We start from the raw sequence: 17,797 nt of genomic DNA, 5'->3' as shown, positions 1-17,797 counted from the left end.
CGGCAGGTGTACACCAGTGCATCAGAACGCACACACAGTATAGGGATAAGCGTGGTACTCAGTTCACCTAAATGCAAACTGGAATATGCAAATTCTACGCCAAATCCATTATGTCACATCGCTTAACACTTGGTAGGACGCAGGTAAGTGAAACTCTTATGTGCAAGTCTCGCGGTGCATTTGGAAGCGTAAATGTTTACCAAAATAAAGAACGTGTAACTGCACACACCAGAGTAGGGGCAATGATAATAAAATTTAATAGCACTAGTAATAAATTATTTTTAAACGGTGTGGGGGCTCGACCGTGCTGTAGTCTGTAGAGCTGCAGCTGTACGGTTCATTCACAGATGCCTCGTTTCCACCAACACGGAGCCGGTGCTGCTGTTGTTGCTGGGCTGGTTCTTGCCTGCACCCTTTGAGAAGCTCTTGTAAGTCCTTTAATTCTGGTCAAAGAGCTCTGCTTGGTGGAGCTCAGCTGGCACAGTGTCCTTTGCAAGAAGCTACAGGTTTGTCATTAGTGTCTTCCTGCATTATTTCATCTCACTTGTGGCTAGGAATGAAAACCTTGTGACAGACTTACTCACTCCCATACCGATCACGTTCATCCCAAATGCCAGACCTCCTAGCATCTGTGTGGGCAGCACAAACGCGGACACCTTCGCTGGCATCTGCGCCTGCGTAGGCACTTCCGCATTTTCACGTAATCAAAATTCGCGGGTGGCAGGACTGCCAGGACATCTATAGGGTCTGCGATGGCTGACGGAGCGCACCACGAGAAGATAGAATTGATCACTCGGAATATAAGAACTTTTCCAGACTTTCCCGTGAAAGGAATAAATTTCAAGTAAGTGCATGTTGCGCTGGTCGCATCGTCTAAAATCTTTAGCCGTGTAGGTCCTGGCGCGATCTGGACTATGATCCGTAAAAGTTCCCCAGTCTTACAGTTATTTTATTCCGGAATTACCCGCGTCAATCCGCACACATACGACTGTGATTATAAATAACAAGTGAAGCTAATTCGATTATTGATCATGATAACGGGATTCCTGATAATGTGATTTTAGGCGAACCGCTTGTTAACGCTGGTAATGTATCAGTAGTGTTTTTGTGTGAAAATGAGATGCGTTAAAGGTTTGAAACGGTTCGGATGAAAATGGATGCCTATGGAAGTAATTGTAAATTGGATTGTAAAAAGTCTTACACTTAGCCTGAACTCCCTGCTGAAAAAAACGGCATAGACTAGGGTGACCAGATAATCCATGTCAGGGAGGACACTCTGAGCTAGGACAGGAATTGTAAATTACCATTTCAATTAAACGGACCTGGATTTGACTTGAGCACTGAGTTCTTGCTGTGTGCTGATTGGTTAGTCTCCTATAATCATGCATGTGTCACTAATGCTGATATGAAACAGCTGGATGAGTCTTTCAGTCAAGGAAACAAACCAGTCAAAGCACAAGAAGAGCTGAACTATTTAGCCGAGCACAGGAGCCTTTCAATTTGAAAGTAGTTTGTAAAACCCGAAGTAGCTCAAAGTGTCCTCCCTGACATGGATTATCTGGTCACCCTAGCATAGACCAGCATGGCCAACACAATGTATGCTGGGGGGTATTCCAGAAAGCAGGTTATGTGACATACCCGGGTAAGTTTAAGGGTAAGTTAGTGGATAACCTCATCTTTCGATTCCAAAAACGGAGGTTAACTTTCTGGGTATGTACGTAACCATAGCAGCTTACTCTCTGAAGATAACCTGCTCAGTAGCAGGTTATGTTCCAGGGTCAGTTTGTTGCAGAAGGTTACTGAGCATGGCGTGCCCTTTTGATGACGATCCTGTGGACGTGGAGGCACAAATTATACAAGGTTTTTTTCGCCGGGAGAGAGTTATAAGACCACGTATTGATATCTTTTCATTTCCTAATGATTATTTGAAAAAACGTTATCAGTTTTCAAAAGAATCGTTAATTTACTTAACATCTCTTGAAACCGCATATTGCAAATGTCACAAACCCAAACCGCGGGTCTGCGCTTAGCACAGAAAACATTCTGTGCATAGCACTTCGGTTTTTTGCGTCAGGGCATTTTTTTGTACAATATGGGCGACGCAGAGCACGTGGGAAAGGCAACTGTGTGTAGAGCCGTTCGCACAGTATGTCTGGTACTTAACGCTTCTTACACACGTTTGTACAGTTCCCTGTCCATAAAGCTCTGCGTGTTATTAAAGAGGAATTCCACAGAGTGGTAGGTTTGTCCTTTGTAGTAAAATCTATGATGCATATTTAATATGTAGTCATACTATTTATATCTATACATGTATTCATCCTGCACACACACACACTTGATACTTCCATATATGACTTTCTATTTCAGGGTTTCCAAATGTAATTTGGAATACATGTAATACATGTATAGTGACAATAAAAGGCATTCATTCACTCATTCATAATTGGGTGCATTGATGGCACCTACATTCCTATTAAAGCTCCTTCAATAAATGAGGGAGACTATGTTAATAGGAAATCTATTCATAGTATCAATGTGCAGGTAACTTGATTTTGTATCCTTAATTTTTTGCCTTGTTAAAATCATCAAACTCATTACTTTTTTCCACTAACTATAGGTAATCATTACAGGACAGTACAATGCTGGTTACCACTGGTTGCCCTCAGATGGGGTGAGGGGAGGTGGTGGTGGGCCCCCGCCAGTTAGACGGGCTTCAGCCTTTTTTCTATTAGCTACATGACAGAAAGAATATACTAAATCGTGTTTAATAAATAGTTCAGTGATCGTGTAATCAAATATTACCTTTTTGCGGAATGTTTTTGTGTTTCATTTTGACTTGGCTCAAAGTTCGATACTCATTGTTATTTTAACCTAAAGAAATGAATGGCAGGAAAAGTAAATGCTTTCATAGTGATTTAACAGTCAAAAGGATGCGGAGGGGTTCGTGTTTAATTATTTTGCATTATAATAAAAGGGGAGGCGATGTCAAATTTGCAATTTAATACACACGCATTTACTCTGTCCGTTATTTTTTGCCAAGCCAACTCTCTTTCTTTAGCCGATGCAGCCGTATTGCTTTTTTCATTATTATTGGCTTGAATTCCTCATATGCGTGCATTAAAACGTCCAACTTCGCCTCTGTGAAGTATGCCGCTCTCTTTTTTTCACTTTGATTTTCCATTTTGACTCGTGAAATCGGCGATCAATTGAAAACGTCTTTATGTATGCACGGTGCACGCGCATTAACTCTGGGTAACCAGTAGGAGGTTCATTGAACTTACTCTTCTCAGGTGTTTTGGAACCGACATACTCATGGTATGCGGGTTTGGGGTATATCAACCCAGAGGTTAAGATTTACCAAATGGTAAGTTAACCAAGCTTTCTGGAATACCCCCCTGGTTATACCATAATATGTTGTGTGTTGGTGGACCTGCATCATTAATGAAATATTGCAAGAGGGCCAGCTTCATGTGCAGCCATGGGCGTAAATTTCATTTAACAGTAGGGGGGGGGACAATAAATATAAAATTTCTCATGAGCAATTTTTGAAGGGGACACAAATTATACAGTCAAATTGTACTTATATAGATATGTCCCCACAATGAAAAACTTTGCTTCTATCATTATTATTGCAGCATGGAGACTGCGTCATTATGGTTTTTGACAATTGGAATTTCCATGTATTTTAGTTTGATAGTCTGTGTTTATTGTATTGCATTCATTGGTATGTTGGTATGTCTTTAGGTGTAAATATTACAAGTGTGTAAGTTGTTTGTTTATGTTGGAACTTTTGTAACTTATTGCTGCCACCTTGGTCAGGACTCCCTGGAAGAAGAGATGATGTATCTCAATGGGACATTCCTGGTAAAATAAAGGATAAATAAAAAAGTTATTTTCAAAGTTTTTCTCAGGTTCAATAACAAAGCAGATTTTTCTTCAAAACTATTTATTGCATTGTTTGTTATGTTGTTTACAGTCAAGCCATCAACATACAATAAAATTTAAACATGACTGTTTAAATGCATAATAGATATTGATTATACAAAAAAATACAGTGGGGTCAGTTCGGACGTAGCACAGTGCTCATTTAATAAATGCACAGCTAAACAATATGCTAATTGTGGCCGTTAATCATGTTAAGTTAACATTATGCCAAGTCGTCACAAATAAAACAATGCATGGGAAACGGCTTTGGCGTGTTAGTTGCAGTGCACTATGCAACAAGCTATTGTAAACAAGCTAACGTCAACTAGATAAGTAATATTTTAATCGCTAATATAGCAGATTCATGGAAAATTGCATCGGTAATCAGCATTTTTGCCGCAACTAATTTATGAATGAGTCTGCATCAACTACATTAAAGAGAATCGCTTTATTTAAAGTGAATAAAACACCCTACTTACTGGAGTTCACCATTAATTGAGCCGCAGCCACACACCTGATTCGTGTGTGTAGAGTAGGTGAGATGAACTGGGAAAGCAGGCAGTGGGCTAAACCACTGTGAGGAAGGGGAGGGGGAACTCAGCTGTTTCTAAATGCATTTTTTGCGTTTGTTTTTTTCTACTTTCAGAATTATTTTAGGTATATATACATATATTTTTCACAATAGTGCGATTTTTTTTTTTTTATAATTTTTTTTTTGGGGGGGGACAACCCTCGGATAGGGGGGGACATGTCCCCTCCGTCCCCCCCGGGATTTACGCCCATGTGTGCAGCTAGACCAGCACAGCCACGACGGTCCAACAACTAACCAGAACCAAAGCAGCACTTCAACAAGGAAGTGATTCTTTATAAGTATCAAAACGCTCTAGCATGTACTTGGACGCGTGGTTTCAAGTGACTTCGAACTGCACTTGATTTCTGGTAACTGTTGAAATTGGTAGCATAAAGTTAATTTAGTTCACTTTCCTCCCTGGCTTTCAGAGATGTGTGTCCAATACTGAAAGAGCCCTCTGCCCTCTCAGCTGTGGTCGATCTGTTTGAAGAACAAACAAAGCAAAGTTTTCCTCAAGTTGATATCATAGCGGGTAAGTTGTCACCCCGATTAAGATTCAGGTCTTGGTAAGAGTTATTCTATTTAAGAATGTTCCTGATTACTAACTGTTCTCATGGTTTTCTTATTTGTAGGCATAGAAGCCAGAGGATTTCTTTTTGGACCTCTCTTAGCCCAAAGGTTGGGAGTAGGCTTTGTGCCGGTCCGTAAGAAAGGGAAACTCCCTGGTCCTACAGTGTCTTTGTCTTACGCCCTTGAATACGGAGTGGTAAGCTTATCACACTGACTTTGTCTTGCGTACATACATCACATGTTCCAGTATTACATAAGGAAATTTCCAGAGCAGATATCTATCTATAGCAAATTGCAGAGCTTGCATTTTACGATGCCCATTGAATGCTTACATAGCCCTTTTAACACTTTGGTCATAGTTCCCTAACAAGTTCATTGCTTGCTGGCAGTGATTTATTCTTGAAAGATTATGAGCTAAACTGATGGGTATGTGTGTTTTTTGCCGTCTGTGGCTCAGCTGACACTGTGCTTGTCTTTTTTTTCATACTGTCAAACCTTCTAGACATTTCACCCCAGTATAGGATATATGACAGTATTTAAAAAAATATAAATTATATATATATATATATATATATATATATAAAATATTTATATAAATTTATATAAAATATATATATATAAAAAAAAAAAATCACATAGGTTGCTGTAAACTCCGGAACCGGAGGTAACCTAAACAGGCTCGTAAGTGTGGAAATTAGGAAAACAAGGAGACAACACTCTGTTGAAGACTTAAAAAGCCCCTTTGTTTATTGACGCCACTGTCACTGCCCGATTTGTGGCCGCATGCACACTAGGTTTCCTGTGCGCCGCGCCCGCTCCCAAAGTTTACAGCGCATTCACGCCGCATTTTGTTTTCGTGGCGTTAACTGCTGTCTGACCCCACGGACAGTTTACATATCTTGGAATAGAAGTATCTCATAAATAAATGTAATTGTAGTTATTTTTGGTCCACGTTTTGAGTCGTTCTTTGCATTCAGGATGTCTTGGAGATCCAGGAAGATGCAGTGACAGCAGGACAGAAGGTTGTGCTCATTGATGACTTGCTGGCAACAGGGGGTGAGTTGGTGTTTGTGGCTGCTGCCTTTATGTACTAATCACTGATATCTTTGTATTTGCTAATCAGGAAGGGGCACCCTATTCAATGAAAGGTTAGCTGAACTGTTTGGTACAATATTTAGATTAATTACCAGTCTGGAGGTATTCTGGTCTCACTGTAATGTACTTCAGACTGCTGGAAGTGCATTGTTCATTAATGTGATCATTGGAAAGGTTATTTTGTCACTGTTATAAATGTGTGTGATTAGTAGCTTACACTGATAAGTTATTAACACAGGTGTCTTTCTCTAAAGGGACTATGCATGCTTCCTGCAAGCTGCTGGAGAAGCATCAGGCAGAGGTGCTGGGCTGCTTCGTGGTAATCAAGTTGAAGGATCTGAAGGGGGAGGAAAAGCTTCACGACTACAGAGTATTCTCCCTGCTGCAGTGTTGAGGCCCCTCCCCCAGAGAGTCCTTCCTCTACGCAATCTACATCGAGTGATCCCTTAGCCAATCACCTGCCCTGGGAGGAAATTTCAACTTGACATTCCAAAGATTATTTGCAAATGTTGTGATTCTTCTGGAATTTTTTTTTGGCAAAGTGTGTGACAGTACAATAGATTCAGTGAGCCTCAGTCCTAGAAACAGATTTCCTCTTAAGTTGCTCATATGAGTGATTTAGGAGAACTTTCACTGCTAATTTGGTATTTTGAATGCTCCCTACGCTGTTGGGCCCTTAACCTGCAATTGCTTCATCCTGGTTATGACTTTATCATCTAAATCCAGCCCTCTAAGGAGGTCCTCCAGTTTACAGGGAGTAACTCACACTGGTCCATTCAGACTGGTGTGGTGCTGAGGGATCACCTGCCACATGGCTGCACTCAGGTTCTCACCCCTGAGGTGGTAGTGCGGCAATGAACAGTGCAATCAGTGTGTGCTCCTTACCTTCTCTTGGGCATGAACACAATTTACGAGTGGTCCAGACAGGTCGCGGTCTTCTGTTATCCAAATCCAGGTTTCTCACCAATACATTATATATTTCACTCCTTGAAAGTGATTTTGACTTTTTAAATGCTTATGTAGTTTGGTCTACGGCAGAGCCCAGTACTGCACACAAGCCCAGCAGAATTTAAGATCAGAATATGAAAATGTTCTTGCATGAGGCCTAATGTCCTCCGTACTCAATTATGAAGTGTAAAATGACAGAGGGTTATACAATGACAATGTGCAAATAATGGACATGAATAAAATCTTAATGGTCAAATTTATGCAATCTTTAGTAAATCTGTTCACAGTTAATTGCAGGGAATACAAAAAGCAACTTTATTGAAGCTTCCTTCCCTACTTATGAAAAAGCTTGTGACGTCAGCCACTAGATTCAGAACAGGGCAATGGAGAAAGTCAAAGTACAGTGATCTACCATAAATGCACTACCCTCTATGTGATTACATCAGCAATGGTAGTTACGCAAGTCTTGGCTAAAACTCCCCCAAGACCCTACTGAAGTTAAAACCTCTCATCAGCAGCCATGATACCGAAAGCAAAAAGTCAAACCACCCTTATTTAAAAACATCCACACTAACTGCACACTATCCTTCAGCCATTCAGCACTTCTCCTCCTCCTGCATCTTCTTGTTCAGCTTCTGCAGAATCACGTTCAAATCCACAGTTTTGTTCAGCTTCAGATAGGACTCCTTCCTGATCTGGTGGATGGTCAGCCATTCAGGGGCCAGTTCTGCCAGCAGACGCAGGTGCTTCTCCATCTCCCCTGAATTTGGAGGGAGAGCTTGAATCATACGTATGACAGTATAGGTTTCTGCAGTTCAGAACCACACAACAACTGGTTGTGTATAAGGCAGCCATTCAAGCACCTGCTGAAACTAGAGAATCCTGTCCTTCCCTCCTAGTCCTTGGGAGGTCCAGCACTCATTAAAAATGTCAGTATTACATGTAACCAGAGAGCCATGCACGTACCGACACTGAGCGCGGAGCGATAGCTGGAAGTCATGTGGTTGCAGGCCACCTCCATGACTAAGGCCGGCTTCTTCTCTGCCACGAAGACATTACGCAGGATCCTGGCGAGCTCCGCCAGCCGTGACATCATCAGCATGCGCTCTTCTTGCTGAGGGCTGCGCATCATGGCAGCCTGGAGCTTCTGAGCCTCCTTTGCCCTGATCTGAAATGGACCAACGATAGCAATTAGCATCTCGTAATTCTTCAGATAAATACAAAGAAACCCTGGTTGTCTCGTTTAATCCGGTTAGTTGTGCTCAGCGATTCAATGACGGTGTCATTTTGTTGGTAGGTTTGTGGTCGATGGCAAGGGATGACGGTGGGATGGGGAGAGACGTACCCTCTCTACGAGAGACTGGGAAATTCCTGCTAAAGCACGGGGAGTTCCAGGAGCAGATTGTGTTTTCTCTGGGGGCTCCGAGTCTTTTGTCAGAGGCACTTCAGTCTTCAGGGCCAGGTTAGACAGGGCCTTCTCCATCTGTGGAGGACAACCCAGTTACAGGAAGGCTAAAGAATTTCAGCCGTTGCACTCAAGCCCAACTCTAGGGTCCCAAGGACCAGAATTACTATTGTTACCTTCGGGGTCATCAGAGAACGGGCCTTGTCCAGAACTTCCTGGGCAGTTGTCAGCTTGTCCAGGTGTGGTGGCTGAGGCAGCTCACTGAGCTGTATGTTGGGGACCTCATCCACGTTGAAGCGAGGATGCCAACGGGTTAGCTTGTCATCCGGGACACTTAGCGGAGGGTCCAGGGAGGTTAGGAACGCCTGGGGAGGAAGAACCCACTTTGAAACTAAATCTCCCAATAAACTCTAAAGCACAACTAATATTTAACGGTGAAGCAGCACTTACCCGGTGGTGCTGCTTCACAATGCCAACCAGGTTTCGGTGGAAAGTACGTCTCCTCTCCAGCAGACGCGAAGCTGAAAGTTGAGGACGTGTACCACTCTTCTCTGAAAGAGAAGAGAACTTAGTGCTTGTTTCCAAAATACCAATTCAAACTACCAGCATCCCATCATCCCAGCCATGAGGATTAGTCTGAGCAGAACCTTACCATCTTGGAGAACTGGCTCCAGTGTTAGCTGGTAGCTTGACTTCTTTGCGGTGGCACTAAAATTAGGAATGTTTTTCTCTTGACGGAAGGTGTATGCTGAAGGATAGACCGTCTTAATTTGACCAACGTGATTCTCCTCGAACCTCCTGTATAGACATAACGTATTCAATAATAGAACATCTAGAAACCAGATTTCTGCATCCATTTAGGTATTTAAGGACAGCTTTTGTCAGTGACAGATTCAGGTTTGACCAACGCTAGATCAAAGCATCAACGCATTTTCCTTACTTGTGCATCATATCTTGGACGCCCTGCTTGACTTTGGCAAAGGTGACCGTCTCAGAACGATTGAAGAGCATCCCCACAATGACATCCGTGCTCCTGAACATCTCTGCCAGAACTTTGTACTTGTAAGGCAGGGAGAGGCCAGGTGGAACATCTTGGGCGAGTGTGTGGTAGCGCTGGTATGCCGGTACCTTCTCTCTGTGGAAATGGATGTACATTTCTCCATGAAGAAGACCCCACCTCTACAAGGATACATCATAAAAAAATGTAACCACTAGAACCCTTTAAGGAGGTTTATGGCTGTCCTGGAAGCGTTACCTCAAATGGCAGTCTGCATTTATGTCATAAGAGGTTATTAACCAGCACCACACCTAGACAGCATCTATAACTCAGTAGCGCTATACCTATCCTCAGGTTCAGGTGGAGTTTCCTCTGTGACAACTTTGGCCTCTTCAGTCTTTTCCTTCTCCTTCCGCTGCTGAACTCTCGCCACCAGCTCCCGGGCACGTGCGAGTGTGGCCTTGACGTCAGAGGCGTCGACGCTGGCAGCAGGAACGGGAGATGGCTTCTGTTTCTGTTCTTGGATCTTCTGGAGACGAGACTTCAGTGCGGCAACGTCCTCTTTGGAGAAGGTCTGCAGGGGGAAACAAGCCCCTTTAAAAAAACAGTCCGCTTACAACCCAAAGGGGGTCGGAGATTAAGGATAAATAAGGAATAAACACATGCTCCAGAGAAGCACTGATACATACAGAACTATCAACAGTAGACATGAGGAAAAGTACATTGTGGCTGTTTGGTAATTACCTTCTGTTTCCCCACTGGAGAGGAGCTGGCACCCTGATTTGAATTCTTAACCTCATTTTCACCAGATAATGAGCTGTGGTTGTTCACAGGTTTGGTCACCTACAAACAATTTGAATAAAACAGTATATAAGTTTAGTCACATGCAATGAGGAATAACCCCTCACAGTAGAATCACAGTGACATACAGTTAATGTTCAGGCCTATTTTCCTAGTAGAAGCCAAAAACAGGGACATTATCCCATCATTGTCCTGCGATAGGCTGCCCCCCCCCCCCGTCCTGGGTTGTTCCCTGCCTCATGCCCATTGCTTCCGGGATAGGCTCCGGACCCCCCGCGACCCAGTAGGATAAGCGGGTTGGAAAATGGATGGATGGATTATCCCATCGTTGTCCCCTACGAGAGCCCTTTAGTCCACCTAGAACTGGACGGCAGTATCAACAAACTAAACGTGCAGTCTACCTAAAAGACACCTAAAACCAATCTGAAGTTCTGCATTTTCAAGTTCTAGCTACAATTATTAACTAACACGTGGAGCAGTGAAACTGGTAAGTCATTCGCGCCAGCAATAACGATGCCTTTATAAATTACATATCAGTAGACTCAATGATACCCACAGAGCGCTGGGATGACCCTTAGAGGGCCTGACCCGGAAGTCGTCGAGGAGCCACTGGTCATGCGTGGCGACATCAAACAGTACACAACTAATTAACTCGTTTATTCGATGCTTCTATCCGAAATGACTTAGTTGATGGAAAAGTTACAATTTCTGTGTGCTCCCTGGGATTTGAACTGACGACCTATGTGCTGTCATTCTACTTAAGTGCTACAGCTTGGGTAAAGCTGTTCGTAGTAAATAAAAAATACACGATACAGTTGACTACCTTTGTTGTCTGACGGCGTTATTTTCATTGGTTTGGTACTATATGAAAACTGCTGACAATCACGCCATAGTTAATATCTACTCTGCATGATGTAATGTGGGTAATCGACAAACAAATTTTATCCAGAAACTCGACATACCTGTTCCTTAGATAGGATTAGTTTTTTTCTGGCGGATTTCTTCTGGGTCTTCACCTCGGCAGTTTTCGACACAGTAGGGCTAACCTCCCGACCCAAATCCACCCGAGCACGCTTCTTTGCAGAGCTATCCCCAGGAGGGAACAGTTCCGAAGAAAGGTTGAACTCAGACGAAGTCCGTTTGGGGGTCCGAGGACATTCCTTTTGACTTTGCTCCAAGGATCTTTCCAAAGGTGCATCGGAAGTCTCTTCTTTATCCACCTGTAAACCGGCCGCAGCTTTCGGGTTATGTTGTACGGCTTTTTTGGAGCGCGTAGATCTAGTTGTAGCCGGTCTATTTGCAGCTGCATTCTTCGTCCGAGTGGATCTTGTATTTTCCTCCTTTATCGCAGTCCTCCGCACCTCAGTTTCTACAAACGCTTTCTGTTCACTTTTACCCGTAAGATGTCTAGCAATACCACTACGTTTGCTCTGGGCAAAGAAATCTGTTACGCGAGCCTGAGACATTTTTGCCCGTTTATGTCCGTAATGACCTACACAACTTAGTACGCTTCTCTAATGCAATTAAAAATATACATCTATAATCAATCAAGCCACCTAGTCTACCTCTCTTTCGCCTTACTGCAAGCTGCAAGGAAATAACCTTTCGCGCGAAACACACCCATGTGACTCGTCTGGTCCGCGTAGCACCAATAGCCGCACGGCCCTCCCTTTGCGCATGCGTCCTCTTGGTAATACAAGTGATTGATCCCGCCCCTTCTCTCCGCGTTCTTCATCTAGTCAATAGTTCTTGGAGATGATAGGGTGGTTCTGTTCAGGTTAAACCAGGTTATATTGACTTAAAAATATATGCACTTACGCAATATTTCTTGAATTCCCTAAGGAAGGTGGGAAATTAACCAAATGACATGTCATCAATAATAAACCTCTTCAGAAACTTAAAATAAAAGCAGTTTATATGTTATATTGTATGATCCTGGTAGCAAAATATTTCTAAGTAACTTATTTAGCAGTTTCATTTTTGATTTATAAAAAGACTCGCAACTGCCGTTTTTAGACCAGTTCGTGCTGCTTTATAAGTTTTTGAATAAGTGACATACACAAAGTAGTCAAATGCAGTGTAATGTATTGCAGAACGATATCTCGCAGGGCACACTGACACGCCATTCACTTACACAGGCATACAAGTTACATTGCAAGTGTTTTTGGGCTGGGGGAAAAACCCACGACGGCACGGGTGTGAGTTGTGAGGCCACCGCGCTAACCGCGGCGCCAAGCGCCACCGTGCATTTAGACAAGAGAGACTCAACTTTTACCAGCACAATATAGGCGAATTGGTATAATTTTGGACATTCATTAAATATTTGTCGTATATTATTGTAACCATAATTAGATTCAACTCAACGTGTACTAAACCCAGGGGCTGTAGTTAGACATGAATGGATGGGGGGGCTGAGTCTTTACTGGAGGGGGCGATGGCAAACATGTATAATATAAAAAGCTATTCATGACTGAAGTCAATAAATACACATTTTTTCGGGGGGGCTAAAGCCCCCATAAAACAGGCCTAACGACGCCTCTGTCACTAAAAAAGTCAGAACTTCATGAAGTACAAACAGGAATAGTTGGGAGTTTTGTTTTTGATGTTCCGTCGATATTCACTAGGTGGAGCCATTTTACAATAATAAATGGCTAATGGTAGAAAACTGGACGAAGGACGAGGCAGGTTGAGTACACTGGCACCAGTGAAGTCATTTTGGCAAAGTAAGAAAAGTCCTTTCTGACTAATAAATGAGCGGGAAAGTTACAGCAGGACAGGGCCGATAAGTGCAAATAGAGCTGCTCTATCTTAAGCGTACATGGGAAATGCTACACGTTTTAACACCTAATATATATATATATATGTTATTTTCGAACACGTGGTAATGACGTTCCTAAAATGCCATTCTTATTTTGGTGCTTGGATGACAAGGCACATTATCACAAGTGTTTTTTTTCACATTAAAAGTGGTTTTATACAATTATTTGTGATTTGTAAATGCAAACTTCATCTGTGGTGAGTTTATAAGACAGTAGGCTATAAACGGTTTGGAGATGTTTTTCTCCAGCAACAGTGTAAGGCCAGAGAAACCTTGAGGTATTTAAGTACGAGTAAAGGTATATTTCAAAGTGTATATACATCAATAAATGGTAGTCCTTTGAAAATGGAATCGTTTTGGTTTCGGATATTAAAAACCGTTAATAACTTAATTCTGTCTTTGATTTGTATTTTTAAAGTATTTCATATAGCAGTGATAAAAATAAACATTTTAGGGGAGCTGCTTCTTTTCACGCTTGTTGTTCCCTACCATAAAATAAGAAAGTTTGCGCGCACATTTCGGAAATGTGCAGCAAACTCATAACTTTGGTCTCATGTGTCACGGGTAGGGCGAAAAAGATATAGATGTAAAGCAAAAAATCAATTTTAAATGTTTCTAAACTATAGCTGTCAAGGCTCCTCCATGCAGTGCAGGGAGCTGGGCTGTCTTTCGCAGGAAGGCGTTACGGGGTGGGCGCTTCTTGCAGCGATGGGTGTAGTTAGCGAGCGTGAAAATGCGCTTTGCTGTAGGTAGCGGCGGGCAAAGGCGACACCTCGCAGGGAGACCGGGACGGCCGGAGCCTTGGGCTTAATACCGAGGAAGAAATGCGCAAGAAAGCGGCCACAGTCTTCGCTTGGTCATTCGGGGCTGGAAGAACAGTGCGGCTATTGCAACACAAAAGGATCACTTTTTCCATGAAGATGTGAAATTTGCCGTACTGGGAATATTCTGTCTTCCAAAGCAGTGAGTAAGAGAGAAAGAGACTTATGCAGGGGCGTGTTACTGAGTTTGTTGATTGTTTTCTGTTTGCCTGAAATCGTGACGTCATGAAGAAACTTATTTTGACCAGGTAGGAATTGTCAAGTGGAACTGCTGGATCTGATACCTTCCTTTGACATGCGCGAGAACTTGGGAGCGCATTTATGCTGCCTTGGCGATGGAGTGCTTCTCTGGATCTCCGCGCCTCGCTGCAAATTTTCACGCTTAAGATGAACGTTGGTCCCGAAGAGGATCGGTTTAATCTGAATACTGGGAATTTGCCGTTGTGTTGAGGAATGCTGCTGCTCGGGGACTGAGCCTTTCGGGACGCGCTCATGGAAGTCCGCGTGGTTTGCATCTGCTACTGCTGCCTGCTGCCCATATTCCTGCTAGCAGGTAAAGTATATTATTCCCGTCATCTGGGTGTTTGCTGATGATTGTCATTACAATTAAGAACATACACAGTGGGTGTATGTACAAATACGTCATGTACTGCATTGTTGCAAGCCAAATGATAACTTTAGTTTGGGGGAAGAAGGGTACATGTTTTGTAATTCACAATGCACTGCTTACTTGTTGCTTTAGAGTACAGATATGTGCTGTACAGTATCGTTTAAAAGGAGATTCTGATCGGTTATAAAAATTTAATTGTAGTCACAATACCGCTGTAGTACTTCTGGATAGTATGTAAAGTTTGATGATACTGCAGTCAAATTATTCAGCTTGTTGAGATTTTTAATAGAGTTAAAAATAATGAATACTATAGTCTGTAGTGTAGATTTAAGATCGTATTTTTTATATTAACGGAACCGATTTGACGGCTGTATAAATTAATCTTTTTTCATTTTTATATAGTAACCATGTCCCATGAATTGTGTATCCTGTTTCATTTCCTCTACCTCTCAGGACAGCTCCCCACAATCCTGGCTGCACAGTTTTTACACAAAAATGGATGTATGGTTTATATGATTTATTGACTGTTGTTGTGTGTGTCCGTATTCCGGTATAGATTAGAATGGGTTTTTAAGGTATACTGACAGCTCGTTTCCTCACTATGTTCTCAGACTCCTGAATAAGCCTCTAGTCCTGACTCACTTTGTTCTCAGACTCCTGAATAAGCCTCTAGTCCTGACTCACCGGGTGTCATTTCAGGGGACACACCCTCACACTCCTTTTCCGCTGGGCCTAAACACATCCCGCTGTTAGGATACCTAGCATACACTGCCCTCACTGGTCCTTTTCATGGTGGAAGTCAACTCAGACCTTTTCTGTTAGCATGTTAGCATGAAGATTTTGTGTTTAAATTACTTAATGTATATGAGGTCATTCTAACTGAGTCACCCTAGGTTTTTTTTAAACGCATTCCATCCTGTTTAGTAATTTCCTTTTCTTCTCATGTCAGCCCCTAGCCCCCAGTCCGTGACACTTCTGGCTGTGTTCTGTCAAAGCTTTGGACTGCGCCGCAGTTCTTCTGCAACTGTCGTGAAAAGGCTTTTGACAGGATATCATTGGGCTTCCTCTGTCGCATGGGCTCCGTGTGACTCACAGGAAGTTAGCTGCACTTTTTTTTTTCCAGACTAACCACTGTCCTCTGTCCTCACCCGCTCTCTAATATGTGGTCAACCAAACTCCCATCCAGATTTTAGCTCTGATTAAAGCCTGGTTATGTCGTCTTCCAATATACTGTCCTTCTTACGCTCCCCAGTGACACATATTATTTATGTGCATGAACTTGCCTTAACTCATTCCTATATATGACCTGTCACATGCTTTAGTGACTTTATAACAGTCTTTCTGTTGAGGTTATTTTGTATTTTGCAATAACCGTTCATTTAAGGATATTCTTTTCACGCTCTGCTCAGCTCTCTCTCTCTAACTGTAACTGGCCTTCCCATCCAGAGAAAAATGTGACACCACGAAATATGTTGATGAAACCTATACCTTTTTTAACTTTTCCTCTATGGGAATTAGGAAGTTAACGCATTTAGGCCTATTTTATATCAAACTGTGTGGCATGGCAAATTTTGTCTTTGGATTTTTGCATTTAGAATTTTTTGCTTTTTTTGTTCAGTAATTCTATGTTTTGAAAGGTTTTAAATGGCGGTTTTAAATCTCATTTCACCTTTTGTCTTATACATTTACAATTCTGAATAACCAGTGCGCAGTTAAGGTGCCAGTGCTTTGCAGTAAGAGTGTGTGTCACTGTATCTGCTGTCTCGCTGCCACATTGTTCATTGTTATTCATGTGACTTTGCTTTGTGTGGCTTGTATCTTCCCTTCCACAGTTATTAGGGTCAGTTAGCAGAGTATCAGAGGGTCCGTCAGACCCCCCCTTGACACCACTGGTCCAGTTAAACGGCAAGGTTCTTTATAATGAAGCAGTGCAGTCGTCTGTAAGTGGAATTTTACAAGGTCTAATGATCCTAAGACGGACGGTGGGATAAATGGTCATGTGGGAAGAGCCTTTGTTGGCTGATCAGGGCCTTGGTAAACAAGGTCAAGCTCACCTGCGGTTTAGAGCAGGACACTTATGCTCAATCTTTCAAGTGTCATGAGTGTGCCAGCGTTTCCTTGTACTGTTCCTTTAAATTTACCCTGGCATCCTTGTTTAAGACCCCTTTCATGCAGCAGAGTGCCGATTGCGTTTATTTTTGAGAGGCATACACAGCACATGTGATTAACGGTGGGCAGTGAAGTCCGCCCCAAAGAAGAAATGCAGTTCCTCTCTCGTTTTTAAATACTGCCTATAATTAAAAAAAGAAAAAACTTTAAGGTGGTTATTATCTAAATTCCACTGCTTCTGAAGTATAATTTCATTTTGCTGTAAGTGGAGTACAGATATATACCATACACACACCTTGATGTTTGTACAGTGCATATTTTGCGTCGTGTCCAATCACAGCCAGGCAGGACAGAATGCCCACCGGTGACAGTTCCAGTTTATTTTCAGAGGAGAAACTGTAAAATGGGTGGAGCCCCCAAAGATGAAAAACAAAGACTGTCGCTGACTTCTTTCTAGTAATTGCACAGAATAAAAGCACTGTACTTTAAGTTGCACATTATTTACAGCTATGATTCATGCATATTCATGCGATTCCAGTTACCGCTGAAATAATAATAGACTCACATGCGTGTGTTTGGGAGGCTGCGTTCCGTGTTGTGTGTTCAGCATCATGCAGAGCCTGTTAAAATGGAGGGTCACCCATGAGGCCAGTCTGCTTCCAGGGGCATGATGCGTACCCAGCCAGTGGAGGAACCAGTGCAGGCCACCAGAGCGTCGACTCTGCTGCTGAGACCTCGTTTTCCCCTGCCGGAGGGACCTGGCGATGGAGTGATAAATCACTCCGTGGGTTCTCCTTGCTGGAGTGTGTTGATAAATACTTCTGCCCCGTAATAGGGCCCAGCATTATTCAGCTGTCTAATAACACTCATTAAGATAAATTATGCTGCTGATCGCGTCAGGAATGCACTATATAGTTTTTGTACTTTAAAGGTGGCTACTGTAAAAGGGGGGGGGGGTGGGGGGTCAGGTAGGGATGTGTGCCAATACGTCGCCAGTTAATGGCAGACCTTGTTTTTCTCTGATGGACCGTAACTTCTCAGTGGGTGACGACGGTTGAAGCTGTTCCCATTTGGTCCCATTACTTTAATTCATCTCCCCGATGGTCAGACTTGTCAATCAGTTCGACT

At 42.7% G+C, this 17,797-nt stretch overlaps 3 protein-coding genes across 5 annotated transcripts in view; 2 read left to right on the top strand and 1 right to left on the bottom strand.

Annotated features, from left to right (window-relative positions):
• The first annotated feature begins 681 nt into the window (after positions 1-681).
• Positions 682-7,368, top strand: aprt (adenine phosphoribosyltransferase). The gene is made up of 5 exons (XM_023790781.2): positions 682-844; positions 4,924-5,027; positions 5,128-5,261; positions 6,043-6,121; positions 6,415-7,368. The coding sequence occupies exons 1-5, from the start codon at positions 753-755 to the stop codon at positions 6,552-6,554; spliced, it is 549 nt and encodes a 182-aa protein (XP_023646549.2). The 5' UTR covers positions 682-752; the 3' UTR covers positions 6,555-7,368.
• cdt1 (chromatin licensing and DNA replication factor 1) lies at positions 7,346-11,964 on the bottom strand. Its single transcript, XM_023790763.2, has 10 exons — positions 11,274-11,964; positions 10,255-10,353; positions 9,855-10,084; positions 9,454-9,648; positions 9,166-9,311; positions 8,964-9,064; positions 8,690-8,878; positions 8,454-8,591; positions 8,075-8,276; positions 7,346-7,868 (listed from the first exon to the last, which is right to left on the bottom strand). The coding sequence occupies exons 1-10, from the start codon at positions 11,775-11,777 to the stop codon at positions 7,705-7,707; spliced, it is 1,968 nt and encodes a 655-aa protein (XP_023646531.2). The 5' UTR covers positions 11,778-11,964; the 3' UTR covers positions 7,346-7,704.
• Positions 11,965-12,999: 1,035 nt separating this feature from the next.
• The window catches only part of piezo1 (piezo type mechanosensitive ion channel component 1 (Er blood group)), a 68,006-nt gene continuing 63,208 nt past the window's right edge, over positions 13,000-17,797 (top strand). For 2 of the 3 annotated variants that reach the window (XM_023790745.2, XM_023790743.2), the window contains exons 1-2: positions 13,000-13,034; positions 13,879-14,503. In XM_023790745.2, coding sequence (XP_023646513.2) covers positions 14,443-14,503 — 61 coding nt within the window. In that variant the 5' untranslated portion in view covers positions 13,000-13,034; positions 13,879-14,442. The remainder of the gene's footprint in view (positions 13,035-13,878; positions 14,504-17,797) is intronic. The other variant, XM_023790744.2, reaches the window with a different exon arrangement.

The sequence above is a fragment of the Paramormyrops kingsleyae genome, chromosome 11 (genome assembly GCF_048594095.1).
Source record: "Paramormyrops kingsleyae isolate MSU_618 chromosome 11, PKINGS_0.4, whole genome shotgun sequence".
Lineage (NCBI taxonomy): Eukaryota > Metazoa > Chordata > Actinopteri > Osteoglossiformes > Mormyridae > Paramormyrops > Paramormyrops kingsleyae.
This window is presented reverse-complemented; position numbering and strand designations above follow the sequence as displayed.

Excerpts from the sequence above, each read along its gene's own strand:
- aprt (XM_023790781.2), top strand. The coding sequence starts at position 753 with ATGGCTGACGGAGCGCACCACGAGAAGATAGAATTGATCACTCGGAAT. Across the intron at positions 845-4,923 it reads GTGAAAGGAATAAATTTCAA|AGATGTGTGTCCAATACTGA; the intron begins GTAAGTGCATGT and ends CCTGGCTTTCAG. Across the intron at positions 5,262-6,042 it reads ACGCCCTTGAATACGGAGTG|GATGTCTTGGAGATCCAGGA; the intron begins GTAAGCTTATCA and ends CTTTGCATTCAG.
- cdt1 (XM_023790763.2), bottom strand. The coding sequence starts at position 11,777 with ATGTCTCAGGCTCGCGTAACAGATTTCTTTGCCCAGAGCAAACGTAGT. Across the intron at positions 10,085-10,254 it reads CTCCAGTGGGGAAACAGAAG|ACCTTCTCCAAAGAGGACGT; the intron begins GTAATTACCAAA and ends TTCCCCCTGCAG. Across the intron at positions 9,312-9,453 it reads GTCCAAGATATGATGCACAA|GAGGTTCGAGGAGAATCACG; the intron begins GTAAGGAAAATG and ends ATGTCTATACAG.